The 18,088-nt window shown below is 47.4% G+C and overlaps 1 protein-coding gene across 4 annotated transcripts in view; it reads right to left on the bottom strand.

The window, feature by feature from the left end:
* Window positions 1-1,188: 1,188 nt before the first annotated feature.
* Window positions 1,189-18,088, bottom strand: part of ADARB1 (adenosine deaminase RNA specific B1) — a 137,322-nt gene continuing 120,422 nt past the window's right edge. For 3 of the 4 annotated variants that reach the window (XM_045776895.2, XM_087861853.1, XM_045776897.2), the window contains exons 10-11: window positions 2,295-2,473; window positions 1,189-1,471 (exon numbers count right to left, since the gene is read on the bottom strand). In XM_045776895.2, the coding sequence (XP_045632851.1) occupies window positions 1,292-1,471; window positions 2,295-2,473 (359 nt within the window). In that variant the 3' untranslated portion in view covers window positions 1,189-1,291. The remainder of the gene's footprint in view (window positions 1,472-2,294; window positions 2,474-18,088) is intronic. The other variant, XM_045776898.2, reaches the window with a different exon arrangement.

The following is an 18,088-nucleotide window of genomic DNA, read 5'->3' as shown; positions in this document are numbered from 1 at the left end:
CAGCAGCACCCCCTCCCTGCCGTGACAATCAACGTCCAGACCCTGGTGGGCACGATGCCCGCGGCACGCTGCCTCACCAGCTTCCAGCCTGAATACTGACTTTCAAACACGTCTTTGATAAAGCTGGAAAGAATAATTTAAAAATATGCCTTCAGTGGCATTTTCTAAGAATGAGTCTATCTACTTAATTTATTCTATTTCCTTCCTGTGACGATGTCTGGAGAGCCATCCGTATCCAGGAGATTCAGAGAAAGGAAGACGGGAATGTTAGCCTGATTTTTGTGCAGTGGCCCCTGCGGATTCCTCCTAGTTCATAAAAGTTAAATACTATTGAAAACTCAAATGAACAGCCAGGATCACTGCCCGTGTTTTATCTCTGATCATTGAGAAGTGAACCAACACACGGTCTCCGTGATGTGATTCTAGGAGGGGCGCAGAAGCTTCTGGGGGGCTGAAGGATGCAGGGATCCGGGCTGCGCCTCCACGGACACACGCCGTCACTGCGCTGGGAGACGTGGGGGACTCGTGCGAGCGCAGGGCCGGGCCCCTCCTGCCAGCTCTTCTCCGGGGCTCTGAGAAGCCGCTGCGGGAAGCTGATCGTGGCCGCCAGTCTGGGGGACCCGCCAGCAGCACGGCTGTGACTCCAGCCTTCTCCTCCTACCTCCACTTTCTCACCTTCTCCACAGATAAATGCTCTACTGCAATTAAAATAACGTGGCCTAAGAGTGACTTGATATAATTATTTTATAAACCACGTTCCTAACTCTGAATAAATTATTTATTCAAAAATTTCACACAAAGTAATTTCTATTTTCCTAAACTTAAGGAAGCCCTACTCAGTAGAACTCAATTTCTAAACGTAAACGGAGATCGAAAGCAGTCACTGGGTAATTCCAAGGGGTAACGGTGCTGCAGAGGGACGCCGGGTGGTGACGCTGGACCCACGCGCTCCTTGCCCTCCCCAAAGTGCACCCCCGCCCCAACTCAGACGTGAGGCTCCGGAGACAGCGCCGGACGCCCAGCACCCCATGTCCCCACACCCCTGCGTCCCCACCCCCGCCTCCAGTCCAGACGTGAGGCTCCGGAGACAGCGCCGGACGCCCAGCACCCCGCGTCCCCACACCCCTGCGTCCCCACCCCCGCCTCCAGTCCAGACGTGAGGCTCCGGAGACAGCGCCGGACGCCCAGCACCCCGCGTCCCCACACCCCTGCGTCCCCACCCCCGTCCCCAGCTCAGACTGAGGCTCCGGAGACAGCGCCGGACGCGGGCAGCCTCCGCCCCACCCCCGGGTCAGGGGGTGAGAGAGAACTGATCCTGCTCCGTGGGCTTCTCCACCCAGGCGCCCAGCCCCGCCTTGATGAACGCTTTGAACAGACACGCCTTGGCGGCCTGGTACTCCTTTGCTACCAGTTTGGATTCATGGTACATGTTGGGTTTGGTGATCTTGGAGCGCAGTGAGTTGGAGGGAACCTGTAAAAAGTTAAAACACAGGGACAAGTGTGAAGCAGTCGCAGGAGAAAATAAAACTCAGTAAGACATTCAAAATCTGGCGTTTCACCCTGTGCTGGCTTCTGGGGGGTGGCTCTCCCCTCGCCTTCCTGCGAGGGGCTGGGTCACAGGGCGAAGCGTGAGCCCGTGATGGTCTGTGTGCTCCCCACGCAGGCTCCAGGCTCTGAAGAGCTGCTTCTGAGCCCACAAGCAGTTGACTCCAATTTCAGCGTGAATATTTTCAGCTACTTAAAAACACAGCACCTCTGATGTTACGGATACTTCCTCACACGGAAGGACTCGGAGGCACAGCCTCCCGTGGCTGCCTGACTCATTTTTGTGCAGATCTCCAGAATAAACCGAGACCGCCAGCCCGGGTGCTCGTCCTGCCCCAGGACCAGGGCCCCAAACTCTGCAGCTTCTGTGCAAACGGCCCCGCCAAGGGCGCCACCTGCTTCGTAACAAACACCTGCCACGACTGATACAGGAAAAGTAGGAAAATGCCAATTGACCAGAGGAGAAATTATCTGGGGAAAAGGACTCTGCCGCCACTGCAGAAAACAGGTCTAGAGCCTTCTGAGGGCCGCGCGAGCCCTGGCTCCCCCTCCTCTGGGTGGGATCCCGTGGAGACAATCCTAGCGGGAAGCCGGGGCGCGGGGGGGGGGGGTGCCTGAGGCTGCTTTATGTGTGACGATCCGGGGCCACACTTCAAGGTGGAAACAGAAGGAACAGAAAGGTTGGGGAGTGGCTGTATGGACGGTGCGGGGCTTTAATGGGACGGGCTGCAGGGAGGTGGGGCCGGTACCTTGCCGTGCACACGCATCCAGCGACAGTACAAGGCGTGCTTACACAGGCGGGACGCACGGCCCAGCTCGTCCTTCCCTGTCGTGGCGTTGATGACCTCGATGGCCGCGTCACCCACCGTCCAGTTAACGCTGAAGTTGGGCGCCTTGCCCGGCTGCCTTGCTTCTGCATTGCTGATGCCTGGAACGGAGGGACACAGGCGAGGTGACGTGGAGCCTAGCACACTGCTCGGCGCAGCCAAGGACACGCCTGAGGGGTATGCATGGCCTAGGTGTGCTCACAGCTGTCCAGTGCCACCTCGTGCTGCCCAGAAACAGCCTTGACTGTGCCCAGGAGGTAGGCGGAGGCCCATAGAAACCCAGAGCCTGTGAGATGTCACGGCACCTCTGAGCTCACTCGGATCAACAGAGCTAGGGGTCTGGGCGTGCGAGCCACTTCTGGGGTTAATTCAGGTCCCGTAAGGTGGCGCCAGTGAGGGCTGCCCTCATGCCTCACCCAGGCCTGGCGCCCGTGCTCCGCATGCCCTACACACCCCGCACGCCATGGGCCAAGCAGGGGCAGGCTACCCCACCTCGCACGCACCACAGCCAAGATACAAGAAACCTGACTGCACACGCGCAGACATGTTTTCTCACCACATTGGAACGGTCTTGGCTTAACTGAGTCTCACTTGGTGGGGCCGAGAGGGTGTTAAAGGACACTCAGACAACTGGGAGCCGAGTGCTCGCCTTCCATCGGGGCCGAGTGGGGTCATCCACACTTCGTGGGGGACACAGGCCACCCTGACTCGGGGTGTGTCTTCAGAACACAGCCGCAATGGGAGCTGGCCCGTGCTTGGTACCCAGAGAGGAGCCCAACAGCCCCAGCACGGGCAGCCTGCCACTCCCCGATGGCCAGGGGCGCTGACCGAGCTCCACGGGGCTCCCATCCCCGGGCCCTTGCTTCACTTCTGCTCTGGGGGACTGTGACCCCCCCTTGAACAGAAAGCCAGGACTGATACGTGGGCCAACAGGCTGGATCAGAGTGCAAGATCTAATCGGAAGCTCCACCATGGAGAAGACTCCAGTTCTCTAGTCAAAGCCACCACGCATCTCAAAGTAGGGGGACATTCATATTTATATGTCACCCATGTCCGGGATATTTATTTAAAGGGACAAGAAGGTGTTTTGCTTTGTTAAGTCCATGCCCTTGTGAGTGGACAGGGTTCCCACCCCGCAGAGGGCACTCGAGGCCAGAGGCTGCACCCTGCGGCCGCACTCAGGACGGCGGGAGCCCCAGCCCTCTCCTTCAGGCTCCAGACTCATCATTCGTCTGCCTTCCCATTGTGTCCACCTGACACCCGCGGGCGTCACAGCAAGGCCAGCCACTCGCTGGTGCTGGCTCCACGGAGGCCAGCCTCGGTGCCCGACGGCACCCAGCAAGACACCTTGTTCCAAGGAAGAATTCAGGATTCCGCCTTTTCTGTTAACCTGCCGATCGCTTTTTCATTCCAACACACGAGCAATGAATAGTTCTACTTCACATGGACATTCTCACTGAGGCGTCACACATCACAAGGGCACAGCCTCCGGGGTTTTCGCAAAGTGAGCACACCCGTCACCAGCGTCCCAGCAGCTGGTCACCAACCAGAGCCTACCGGTTGGGGAGCCTTCCTGCCTCCACAGCCACCCCTGCCCCGTGTGGGTGGTCACTGCACGGACCCCAGCACGCTGACCAGTGCTGCCCGCTTTGAGCCTTACGTCCGTGGGGCCATTTACACAAACGGATTCCCGTGCGCCCGCGCCTTCACTGGAGGTCGCGTGTGTGACAGTCACACACCCCGTGCGCGACCTGTGGCCTGCCCAGCCGTCCTGCTGCACGGGACCCCGCTGGGGGACGTGCCACTGGAGGCTTCCTTTGTTGCTTTTTCTAGTACTTGGCGACTCTGAAGAGTGTGTGTGAGAGCATTCCTGACCACATGTTTTGGTGACACACAGACATACTGCTGATGGACACACACCTGGCGTGCAAGGGCTGGGTATGTACGTGCAACGTTGCACAGAAGCACTGACACTATCATGTAAACCAGGTCAAGTTACTCACATATAAACGTTAGAGTGAACCATAAAACAGGGCCTTCGATGTCTGGTGATAGCAGGGAATAATTAACCCACCAGCTAATTCACCACATAGTTCAAGAAGCCACTTAGGGGCGCCTGGGTGGCTCAGTCGTTAAGCGTCTGCCTTCGGCTCAGGGCGTGATCCCGGCGTTCTGGGATCGAGCCCCACATCAGGCTCCTCCACTGGGAGCCTGCTTCTCCCTCTCCCACTCCCCCTGCCTGTGTTCCCTCTCTCGCTGGCTGTCTCTCTCTGTCAAATAAATAAAATCTTTAAAAAAAAAGAAAAAAAGAAGCCACTTAAAACACAGGAAAATCAAACTAAAGTTACAGACCAATTCAAAAAATTGCCTTCCTAAAAAGACATCCCACTGGCTGGGACTGTCCCCGAAGTTCAGCACGGTGACGAACTCACAGGCAGGAACGTTCTCATGAACCACATGGCTGCATGGGGTGCTGGCGCCGTGACACAGCCCGTGCTGCTCACGTAGCCCCTGATACGTATGGCACGTGTTTCTTCTTCCATTTGTCCAGATTAAACACAATTTTAAAGGATCTGGATGGTATATCATGCACAGCTTTTGGTTAAATTTTGGTAAAACTGTCCTGTCAATAAGCAAAGAGCAACAGGAAGATCTAGAGAAGTCCACCAGAGAGGCCAGAGCTGACCAGGTTACAGGGAACCACGGCCCGAGGGCCATTGGGAGTGAGACACATGGCCCGCCTATGGCTCCATTTCCCAATACAAAACCAATCAGGAAGACAGGGCCGTCATATATTTTTTAAAGGTTTTACATCTTCATTAAATGCTGATTTTGCTGAGACAGACACTGAGATGTGTGTGGCCAATATTTCCGGGATAGGCAGGGCTCACCCCGACACCCTGGTCACACCCCCTCCATCAGGTGGCTGTGGGTCACAAGCCCCACAGCCAGCCACCCACCACAGCAGGTGGAGCGGCAGATGGGCGCGGACAGCACAGTTCTGGGTGTCACACAGCCCGCAGGCCCCCCCAGTCAGGGCTCGCGGGGGAGGAGCAGCCCTCTGCGGGCTCAGACATGCGGGCAGTTTCTCCTGCAGTCAAAGCCATCTTTCCTGTCAGATTTCCCTTACATCTATTCTGCTGCTCTGAGTTCACGCTTGCCAAGTAAAGCACCTTAAATTCTCTCCTTGGTCTCTGCTCTCTAGGGAACCCAGACCCAGACATGGAGATGTCACTCTAACTTCCAACCAAAACCAATCCTGAATAACCAGCTGGCTTGGATGACCAGGTGCACAATCAGGTCTAGACTGCAAAAGCATCTATTTTGGAGGGTGACACAGAAGGGACCAGTGTTTAAGAATGAGCATTCTGTCATTTAAAAATAAGTTCAGACTTTCGTTTCTGGGTGAGAGAGAGTAACAGCTGCTGGATTTACTTACTAAAATAGTAGTAAACCAGATACAATACATCAAACACTAGCCTTCAAGACCCTGGACATCAAGCAAGGAAGGGCAGTGGTTTCTGAGAGACAGGAAACATATGGGGCAAGCCCCATGAGTGCCCAGGTGGCTGTCCTGGGGGCGTCCAGGCAGCAGTGTGGAAAGGAGCCTGAGCTGAGCCTACAGACTCCCTGAACTGAGAGTGCAGGAAACTAAGGTAGCCAGAGTCCACAGGATGGTGCACAGAGGGTCCCCTGAGCATCAGCAGAGGGCTGCTCAAGATTGGGCAAGAACTGCCTGAAAGGGTCAGAGAACATGCCTGATGCTCACACAGAGACATGAAGAGTTTAGAGACACACTTGACGGCATCAACCACAGCACAGAACAATCTAGAACAGAAGAAAGATCAGTGAACTTAAAGACACAATAACAGAAACTATTCAAAATGAAATACACAGGAAAGACACTGGAAAAAAAGAAAACCCAGCAAATCAGTGAGCTGTCAGACAAATCTACCAGCCTGACACACATGTGACTTGGTTCCTGAAGGAGGGGATAGAGAAGGGGGTACAGAAAATATGAATAAAAATTCAACAAATTTTATGAGATCAATAAACACACAGATGTAAGAATATCAATGAAGCCCAAGCATGAGAAACATGCAGAAAACCACACCAAAGCACGTCAGACAAACTGCTCCACGACAGCATAAAGAGAAAATGTCGAGCACGGCCAGAGGAAAAGGCACCACATACGGAGGAACAAAGATGAGACGGCAGATTTCTTACTGCAAACAGTGCACACAGCACGACAGGGAGCAACATCTTCAAAGTGCTAAAACGAGAAGAAAAGAAAACACTGCCATTTCAGCAAAAATGTATTTGCCCAGAAATAAATATTTTAAAAAGGAATGCAAACTAAAGGCTTTTCCAGACATACTGAAGCTGAAAGAATTCATCACCAGAAGACTTGCACCACAAGAAATGTAAAAGGAGGTCCTTTAGGCAGAATGACACAATAACAGACAGAAATCAGGATCTACTTAAAGGAATGAAGAGCACCAGAAGTGGCAAATCTCTTTAAAAGCTAATTGCCTGTCAATGTAACACTATCAACTATACTGGAATTAAAATAAAAAGCTTAATTTTAAAAAAAGCTAATTGACTGTTGAAACAAAAGTAATAGTATAGTATGGGATTTTTACCATATGCAAATGTTAAATGTACCACAACAACATCACAAAGGCCAGGAGAGGAGAAATGGAAGATTCTTATACTATACATAAGTGGCATAACATTGCTCGAGGGCGGCCTGTGATAAGTTAAGCATGTATACTATAAAACCCTAAAACAACCACTAAACTAACAAAACAAAAAGTTATAGCTAAAAGTCAAGAAGGAATTAAAATGGAATCATAAGACATAATTAATGCAAAGAAAGAAAAAGAGAAAGGGGGAAACAAAGATAATATAGAACAAATAAAAAGTAAGTACCAAGATGACAGATTTAAACCTCACCATATCAATATCACAATAAATGTAAATACCCTAATGAAAAGGCAGAGATTGTCAGTTGGGGAGGGAAAAAAGCAGGTCCAAACATGCTGGCTACAAGAAACATACTTTAAATATAAAATAATGTAAAACAATTTAAAATAAAAGGATGGAAAAAGATACATGATGATAGCATTAATCAAAAGAAAGGAGGAAAGGATCTACTAATGCCAGACAAAACAGATTTCAGAACAAAGAACAGATAAAGAAGATCATTTTATAATGACGAAGGAGGCCAATTTATTAAAAGGAACCCACAATCGTAATTACAGAACTACAAAATACATGAAGTAAAAACTGAAAAAAACTGGAAGGAGAAATAGACAAAAGCACAATTATAGTCAAGAGATTTTCAATACTCTTCTCTCAATAACTGACAGACCAAGGAGAAGATCAGTAAGACACAGAAGACACGCGTAACACCGTCAACCAACTCACAGACCATTCTACCCAACAAGTAACAGATAAATTCTTTTCAAGTTTTCATGGAATGCTGACAAACACCACATCCTGGTCTGTAAGACAAACATAATTTAAAGGATTTGAGTTAGAAAATGAAACTAAATTAGAAATCAACAACAGAATGATCTGTGCAAAATTCCCTAATATTTTGAAACTAAACAGCAGACTTCTAAATAGCACACGGGACAAAGTATTTTGAAAGGAGTGAAAGTGGTAACACAATATGTCAAAATTTGTGAAATGCTGTGAAAGCAATAAAGAAAGGTCTCAAAACAATGGCATCAGCCAGTGCCCTAAAAACTAAAAAAAGAAGAGCAACTAAAACAAAGTAAACAGACAAAAATAATAAGATCAGAGCAGAAATTGTTTAAAAAAAAAAAAAAAAGCCAGAAAACTTAAAAAAAAAAAACACCCGAAAAAACTCATAAAACCAAAAGCTGGTTCTCTAGAGAAAAAATCCATAAAACTGATAGATGTCTAGGTAGACAGATGAGGAAAGAAAAGACACAGAACAGCAGTATCAGGAATGGAAGGTGTGGCATCACGGGAGACGCTCAGATGTTACAGGGATAATAAAGGAATGTCGGGAACACTTTCAAGCCAATAAATCTGACAACTTAGGTCAAACAGACAAATGTTCCTGAGAGACATGAATTACCAAAGTTCACTCAAGAGAAAACAGACAACACGAACAGCCTACCTCTGCTCTGTTACAGACCGTGACTACGTAGATACTCTCACGGAGAAAACCTCAGGCCCAGACAGCGCCACTGGTGAGCTCTACCAATGTTTAGGAAAAAATTGGTATCAAATCTAAACCACTTCTTCCAGAAAACTGAAGAGGAGGAAATGGTTCTCTGCTCACTTTATGAGGCCAGTATTACCTTGGTGCCAAAACCTGAAAAAGACACTCAAAGACAACCACAGGCCAGTATCACCACAGGCCAGCGTCCCATAGGTACAAACGTTCTAAGCAAGATTCCAGCACAGCAAACCCAACAACATGTAAAAAGAACAATACATAATGACTATACAAGGTTTATCCCAGAAACACAAGGTTGGTTTAATATTTACAGAACTCAATCGATGTCACCATATTCCATATTAACAAACCAAAAAAGGAACCACCTGATCAGCTCTACTGAGAGTAGAAAAAACATGCCTGATAAAATGCAACATTCATTCCTGATTGAAGACCCCTTAGCAAACTAGAAATAGAAGGTCCCTTAAACTGAGAGAGGCATCTGTGAAACCCCACAGCGAGTCACACTTAATGGTGAAAGACTGACTGCTCTCCCCACGACTGCACCCAAGACAAGGAGTGTGTGCTCAGCCCCTGTGCTCCCCCTTCTACTGGGGGGGCCATCTGGGTGCCACGGGGGAAGGAAGGACTCAAAGGCCTCTGGACTGTAAGGAAGAACTAAACATAAACAACTTGACCATCTATAAAGAAAATTCAATGAAATTTCTAAAACAGCTATTGGAACTAATATCTCTCTATATCAGCAATGAACAACCGGAGGCTGAAACAGAAATATAACATTTAAAGCAGCATCAAAAATACAAAACACCTAAAGATAAACCTGACAAAAGATGTGTAAGGTGTGCACACTGTAAAGTGCAAAGCACTGCTGAGAAAAATGAGAGCCTAAAGTAGTGGACAGGCATTTGTGCTCTTCCCCTGGAAGATTCAAAGCCGTTAAGATGTCAGTTCTCCCAAAATTGGTCTACATATTCCATGCAACCTTAATCAAAATCCAAACAAGGTTTTATGTAGAAGTTGATAGGCTGATTATAAAGTTGCCATGGGTGGCTCAGTCAGTTAGCATCCAACTCTTGATTTCAGCTCAGGTCATGATCTCAGGGTATCGAGCCCCACGTTGGGCTCCACGCTCAGCGCCAAGCAGAGTCTCCTTGTCCCTCTCCCTTTGCTCCTCACCTCACTCTTGCTGTCTCTCTCTCTCAAATAAATAAAATCTTTAAAATTGCTGTGAAATGCAAAAAGAACCTATGTAGCCAAAACAACTTTGAGAAAGAAGTACAAAGTTGGAGAACCAATTCTACCTAATTTCAAAACTTGTAAGACTAGTAATCATGACAGTGTGATACTGGCATCAAGACAGATAAACAGTATGGAGCTTCCTCAAAAAGTTAAAAATAGAGCTACCCTATGACCCAGCAATTGCACGACTTAAGTATTTACCCAAAGGATACAAACACAGTGATCCGAAGGGGCACCTGCACCCCGATGTTCATAGCGGCAATGTCCACAACAGCCAAACTGTGGAAGGAGCCCAGGTGTCCATCTACTGATGGATGGATAAAGAAGTGATGTATACACACACACACACACACACACACACACACACAATGGAATATTACTCAGCCATCAAAAAAAGAAATATTACCATCTGCAAGGATGTGAACTAGAAGGTATTATGCTAAGCGAAATAAGTTAATCAGAGAAAGACAATTATCATATGATCTCACTCATATGTGGAATATAAGAAACAAAACAGAGGATCATAGGGGAAGGAAGGGGAAATAAAATAAGATAAAATCAGACAGGGAGACAAACCATAAAACAAACCTCTTAACTCTAGGAAACAGGGTTGCTAGAGGGGAGGGGTGGGGGGATGGGTAACTGGGTGACGGGCATTAAGGGGGGTATGCGATGTAATGAGCACTGGGTGTTATATGCAACTGATGAATCACTGACCTCTAACTCTGAAACTAATAATACATTACATGTTAATTAATTGAATTTAAATAAAATAAAATATTTTTAAAAAGACAGAAGGGCGCCTGGGTGGCTCAGCTGGTTAAGCGGCTGCCTTGGGCTCAGGTCATGATCCAGGGTCCTGGAATTGAGTCCCAGGTCAGGCTCCTTGCTCAGCAGGGAGCCTGCTTCTCCCTCTGCCTGCCACTCCCCCTGCTTCAAAAGAATTCAGCGGAGAAAGGATGAACTTTTCAATAGATGGTGCTGGGTATGTTACATGTTAAAAAAATGAACTCCAATTCATACCACACATCCTACACAAACATTAGCTCAAAATGGAATAGTCCTCAATTTAAACACTGAAACTATAAATTTTCTAAGAATACAACATAGGAGAAAATCTTTGTGACACTGACTTAGGCAAACATTTTTTAGATATAGCATCAAAAGCATGACTTAAAGAAAAGTTGATAAATATGATTTTATGGAAACTAGAATAATTTGGTCTCTGAAAGACACAGTTAAGAGAATGGAAAGAAAAACACTTTCAAATCATATGTCTGATAAAGATCTTACAACCAGAATACATAAATAGCTCAAACGCAGTAAGAAGTTAAACAACTTAGTAAGAAATGAGAGTTTTGAACAGTTTATTGAAGAAGATAAGCAAAACAGCACATGAAAAGATGCTCAACGTCCTTCGTCACTGGGGAAATACAAATTAAAACCACAAGGAGACACTCTCCACAGCTTCGGAAAGCCTGGAACGGCTCCTTCCTCAGTGCTGGTGAGGATGAGGAGGGACCCGAACCACATACCCCCTGGTGGGAGTATAAAAGGGCATAACCACTTCGGAAAGGTGTGACAGTGTTCCGAAAAACCACCACCTGCAGCTGCCTGAAGACCCACCCTTTACACTCCTAGGTGTCTGCCTAAGAGAAAAGGAAGGAGTGTCCATACAAAGGCTTGTACACGAATGTTCTTAGCAGCTTCCTTTGAAGCAGTAAAAGACTGGAAACAACCCAAATGTCATCAACAGTTGGACGGACACACAAGTTGTGGTTTATCCCACAACCCATTACTACTTAGCAATGAAAAGGATGACCTACCGATAAACTCAACAAACATGGATGAATCTCAAAAGAGTTATGCTGAATGAAATAAGCTAGACAAAAACTACATATTTTGGGGCGCCTGGGTGGCTCAGTCGTTAGGCGTCTGCCTTCGGCTCAGGGCGTGATCCCGGCGTTATGGAATCGAGCCCCACATCAGGCTCCTCCGCTGGGAACCCGCTTCTTCCTCTCTCACTCCCCCTGCCTGTGTTCCCTCTCTCGCTGGCTGTCTCTCACTGTCAAATAAATAAATAAAAAATCTTAAAAAAAAAAAAACCCTACATATCTTATGATTTTGGTAAAATCCTAGAAAATGCAAACTAATCTATATTGGCAGAGTGCATATCAATGGTTGCCTGGGATGGGAGGGGGAAAGGCAGGGATTACCAAGGGCACCAGGATGCCGGGAGGGTGCTGGGTAGGCTTGTTACCCTCCCAGTGGCAAGGGCTGCATGCATGTAAACCACTCCAAAACTCATCAAACTGTATCTTTCAAACACACAGTTGATGCCAATTATACCTCAATGAAGCTCTGAAAAAATACTGCAAGGTAATTTAAAAAGAAAAAATATTATTCTCATTAAAAAGTAACATTTGCTCATTGTGGGAAATTCCAAAAATCCACACAAACCTCAGAGAAATTAAAGCTACGACACACAGAGGTGGCCACGTAATCATTTTAGTGGCACTAAGCAGATAGAAGCTCCCTATCTATGAAGCTTTACACAGTAAGCACACCTGTGTCCCACCTCGGACACCTGCTGGGTAGGTGGCCCTGGCTGGTGTCTCTGAAAAACACAAAGACAAAAACCGTCCACCAGTGACTCCTGGACTCTCTCAAGAGTCCTCAATCCCACCCCCACCCCCCAAAGAATTCTTCCTTCCCAGATGAGAATCGCCACTTTAACCCCCATGCTTCACACAAATCAGCAAGCTGGAGAGGCTGCGTGCGCACGCCCGGTGTGCGGTCTTCTGTGACGCGCCGATCCGTGGTCCCTCTGACCATCTATTCACAGGCGAGCTCTACGAACAGCCACAAGACTAAGCTGTACTTCGACGGATTTTCTAGTATTTCATTCAGGAGTTTCGCATCTTCAGTCACAGGTGATGCCATCTGTGGTTTTCATTTGTGCCTCTTTGTCCAGTGTTGGAATGAGGTCGACTGCTCCTTCCTGTGACCTGGAAAGTTCATATGGAAAAGGAATGATATGCTCTGTGGCGGACTGATTAAACTCTGAATTTGCTGGAAGGTAATTTGTTGATAGCATTTCCAATGTCTTTGCTGAAAATTTCCTTTGGCAGATTTTTGTATTTCTGTTGGGGTGAATGTTGGCAATTTACATCTTGCTTGTCCTTGTGTTGTTGTTGCTGGGATTCTCAAATTTATCAGTATTGAGTTGAAGAAAGAATTCTCTTAAAATTCTGCTGCCTGCTTCCGTGTCTGCAGATACACCAATTCCTACGTTACTTTTATCTGACATCGTGTTTTCATCTGACGGTAGTAGATTCTTTTACTGTTCTTTCCCATCGACACGTTTTAGTTTTATAGATGGCCTATAATCTTGTTCCTTGTTCCGCCCTTCCCTCTTGCTTTCTGTCTCTTTTTCTTCCTTCTTCCTGTAGTTAGCTTCTTACTTAGCTCTGCGGTAGTTTTCCTTCTCAGTTCTGGGCCAAATGCTTAGCTCACTGTTTTTCATTCACTCGTTCAGGGCCATGCACGATTCTGCCAAGAGAAACTGGCTCTATCCCATCATTTTTGATATGTGTATTGTAGGAATCCAGCTTCAGTGCTGGGTTCTTCTCTGATTAAAGAATTACTGAAGAGAGTCTGAACTCCAAGAGGCTGAGGCCTTTTGGTTTTAATTTCAACTCTTTATAGCTAACTTTAAGTTTTAGGGTCTGCAGTAAGAGAAAGTAACCTGTACAGTTTAATGAGTCTGGATTTAATTACCTATGACCCTGACCATGTGATGTAGTGTGACAGACTTGAGAGGACAGTGTGAATCCTGCTATTCAGTCCAAGCCATTTCAAGCCTCCACTTCAAGTGGGTTCTCTGTCCCATCTCACACCAACTGCTCAAAATCATACCAGTGTAGGTTAAAAGCTGGCAGTGCTGTTCAGTCTGAGTCCAAAGGCCTGACAACCCGGACAGATGGGGTTCTCCTAGTCCAACGGGAGAAGGTGAGATGGGATGTCCCAGCTCCATCAGTGAGGCAGGAAAAAAGAGGTAAATTCCTTGTTCCCCACTCTCTGTCCCTCAATAGGTTCAAAGACGCCCACCCCCACTGGGGAGGGCAACTTGCTTTACTGCGTCTACTGATTCAAATGCTAATGTCAGGCTGCAAACACCCTAACAGATGGAAATCCTGTCTAACGTGGGTGCCCCTGGCCACTCAATTTGACACATAATATTGGCCATTACGGTACATTTCTTTACCCTTCCTTTCTTAAACAGCTTTTTGTGTTTCCTGGAGTTTCCATTTTCCTTTTTTAAAATTGTTCACAAATTAACATTTACTTTCACATTATCATAAAGACCATTTAGTTTCTCAGGCTTTGTTAAAATGCATTCGCTTTCTTCTGAAAAACGCTCTTTTTAGAGCTCTCTGATACGATTCTCTGTTCTAACTTGGACTTGTTACATTTTAGCTTGCTGATAAGTTATCTTTTTCATTGTATTCTTGGATTTACAAAGTATTCTTTCTTTCTTGGATTCCATATTTTTCTTTCTTAGATGTCTTTTTCATTTTGCTGGAGTATCCTTTTTTTTTTCCTCAAAAAATATATATATTGGAAAGAAACTCTCTGAATCCTTGAATATCTGAAAATTATCATATTTGGTTGTTTAAATAAGAAATTCTACAAAAACCATTTTCTCTTCAGCTCTGGCTTCCAGTGTCCCTGATAAGTGTTATATAAATCTGATACTTATTGTAGTTAATTCAGAGGCTTTTAGCATCTTCTCTTTATTCCTTTGCTGTTCTGAAATTCATAAGGATGTGCTAGTAATGGATTTTTAAAAATTAATTCTGCTCATACCCAGTGCATCCTTTCCACTGCAGTACTCACGGTTTTCTTCAGTGCCCCAAAATTTTCTTCTCTCACCTCCTCCTCTGTTTTCTAGTTCTGAAATGCTTCCAGACAGACATCGGATTAACTTTCTACATCCCCTAAGTCTTCACATTTTTCTGCTCCGAGTTATCAGAGATGCATTTGATGTATACCTTCCTCTCCCCTCCCAAGAATCACACTCTACGAGGGAGAGTTTTGTTCTGCTCACTACTCATCCCAACACCCAGAACAGTGCCTATTACACACTTAACTGGTGTTTGTGGAATGAATGCTTTCTAGACCTTCAAACGGATACTTGCTTTCCACACTCACAAAACACTATGTATACTGATAAGGTTATTTATATTCTCTTCTGTTTCCTGAATTAGGTTTATTTTCTCTTAGTTGTCCTATTTCCTCATATAGATCATTCACTTTTGCGTTGTTTATTTCCCTGAAATGATAATGGTTGTTCATTCGTGTTTGTGAATAAAAGTCCCGGTTGATTGATTTGGGTGGCTGGCACGGTTTCTTCTACCTGTTTCCGGGCTGTGTACATGATTCCAGGGAAAGCCGTGTCCAGCCAGGACCCACATCGCCTTCTAGACCAAGAGTCTGGAGGTCCAGGCCAGTCCTTGCTTGGCTGCTGGGATGGTCAGGGGACCCTAACCACTGACAGAGTAACCCCACCATGGGTGAGACTCCCTCAGAAGAAACAGCTGGCCTCTCCCTAGATGTCACTAGGCCATGGGACACCAAGGCACCGTAAGGAGTTAAACATAGTCCTGATATCACCTTTTTCTCATTTTACTGGTTCTCTGTTATCAGGAACTCGTCCCTTATGCTCTGGATTTCTGTCAGGGTGTCTGGTAGTGTCACTCGTACACTTGTTCCATCTCCGGTACCTGCCTGGCTCGGAGGTGCTCCAGGTCACTGAGCTCATTCAAGGGCACAGCCTTTCCAGTAGACACGATCAGGGAGGGTTTCTTGGGGGTCTGGTGTGGAGGTGGGGACCTGTTTAGGAACAACTGGCGGGGAATCTCTGAGCATACTGGAACTGAGTCTCTCACGAATAAATGGGTAATGCTGATATTATCCTCCGTTGCAATGCTATTACTTCTGTACGATAAGGTCAAAACAGAGGGTTAGTTTTGAATGATATCAGAATCTTAGAATTACAACATTTTGCATATTAAAACTAGAAAGAGTCAACTGAGAAAATAAGACCTTAAAGTACAAATCGTTTTTAGATTTTAAACTAAATAAAGTGCCATCTTTAGCAAGAATGGAGAAAATAAGGCAAAAAGAAATAGCTAGACTGAAGTTTCCATGCAAACCATATGCTTTTTCTGGGGCAGAAATCCCCCAAATGGTCACAAGAGCCTATGTCTGTGAGTCCCTAGGGCCATCACCACCGTGGGGATGGACACCAGTGAGGAGCTTATCTTTCTGGGGCCACAAAGCGAGAACTAGGGTAATGAGTCAATCATCGGCCATGGTGCAGAAACCAATAAAAGCAGGTGCAGCTTGGCTGGCCATAGAGTCCCACAGCTGCTGTAAACTAAGTGTGCTGAATCCAAACTTCTAGAGCAAAACCACAAACTGTGAGCCGGCCTGACGACTGACACAGTGAACAACCGAGAGCTAGCTGGCACTGGTCCTGCTTAGTTCCCTTCCTAAAACTATTTTCTGTGGTTTCTCCTATACTAATGGATAATCAAAACTGAATTATGTATATAATGGTAACAAATATTTAGGGTCACTAGGGGTTCCTGTTACAGACACTGTTAGCCATTTGTTAGTTGACCAGAAAAATGTGTCGTTTACAATCTCAGTGGAGGTGGCCTCTGTTCTGCAAATAATCCAAGACCTGGGAAGGAGTCCGTGCGGAAACCGCACGTGCGGCCACCAGCAGTGATGACACTCAGGCCTGAGCCAGTCTGCAGACCCCGAAGGTCCGAAAGGCTGTGAAACAACCTGCTATTTACGCGGGGAGCAGAGCACCTGTGAGACTGTCATTCTGATTTTCGCTAAGGAAGACGACTCTTGAGCTGACAGGGAAGTGAATGAGGGCAGTGGCAGGGCAGCAAGGTGCGGGCTCGTCTTCCTGTGTGGGCTCTAACCCCAGCCAGGTCCCTCCACACCAGCGCCTCTGGCCAAACAAGGCTTCCTTCTTGGAACTCGACCTTGGGGTTTTACAACACCAACTTCGGGGAAGAGCCTGAGCTCTCTAGTCCAGAGTGACGAGTGTGATGCTGACAGCCTGGGGGAGCGCCCGTCACGCAGACCCAGGGACGCAGGCAGGATTCTCACCCAGACTCTGCATTCCTGAGGCAATATGGGGCTGGGTGTATTAAGTTCTAAAGTTTCCACCTGCCAACAGACCATGGGGGTGACAGGAGAAGGGCCTCTGACTTTGGATGCAGGAGGGAGGAGGCCAGCAGCGCAGATGTCTCTGTTCTGTGTGTGCTCAGGGTGGGGGGGTTCAGGCGCTGCTCCCTCCGAGGAGTGATGGGAGGGAGTGTCTATGCCCTAGCACATGGTTTGAAAATAACACTCAATCCAGTGTAACAACTTATTTCTGAAAAACCTTCAACGATGTCAATTAAATAACTACTTTACCACTAAAGACCCCCACAGAGAGAATTTCTAAAAAACAATAGGCAAACCACGTCCACGGGAACTTAAGAGTTTAGAAGACACTTCCAGGTCATCTGGGTGGTCTCCCACGAGAAGCTGCCGTCACCATGTCCACAGCAGGCACTGGCGTCACTCCAACTGGATCACTTCCTATCACCAGGGGCACTGAGCTCCTGTCAGGAAACTCTTTCCAAGGCCGCTCCAGCCCCTCTGCCCACGAGGAGCGGGTACGTGGCTTCCCGCTGGTGGAAGGCGTGCACGTCTCGCCTGGCAGACCGGCAGCACCCCTGCTTTCTTTCTGCCACACTCTCAGCCCCTGCCTTCCCACAGGCCCCACACTGACTGGGTTCACAAGAACCCACTCGCTCCCTCGGCGCTGCCCTGGCGGTCACGCTCTGTGCCCACGCTGGCAGCACAGCCGGCCAGGACCCCCGGGCCCTGGGAAGGTTCAGACTGCTGTGTGTCTCCTGAGGCCTCTGCATCACAGGAAGGCAGCCGGGCCAGCGCAGATGCTCAGACTCAGGGGCCGACAGATGCGACTCGGAAGCCAGAACTGCTCTGAAGCTCACAGGCACCAGATGAGAAACTAATCCGGAAAGAAGATACGGGAAGTCAAAAGGCTTCCGTGTCCAAAGCGCCAGGGAAGAGTGTCACGCGTGTGCTCGTGGCCCCATGGAGGCAGCTCACTACTGAGAAGTTCTTTCTTCTCATAAAAATCTACTTTCTATGCTGAAAGGAA

Source organism: Ursus americanus, chromosome 4 (genome assembly GCF_024610735.1).
Source record: "Ursus americanus isolate L20-20 chromosome 4, mUrsAme1.1.p, whole genome shotgun sequence".
Classification (NCBI taxonomy): domain Eukaryota; kingdom Metazoa; phylum Chordata; class Mammalia; order Carnivora; family Ursidae; genus Ursus; species Ursus americanus.
Note: the sequence above shows the minus strand (reverse complement) of the source record. Positions and strands in the feature narration are given on the sequence as shown.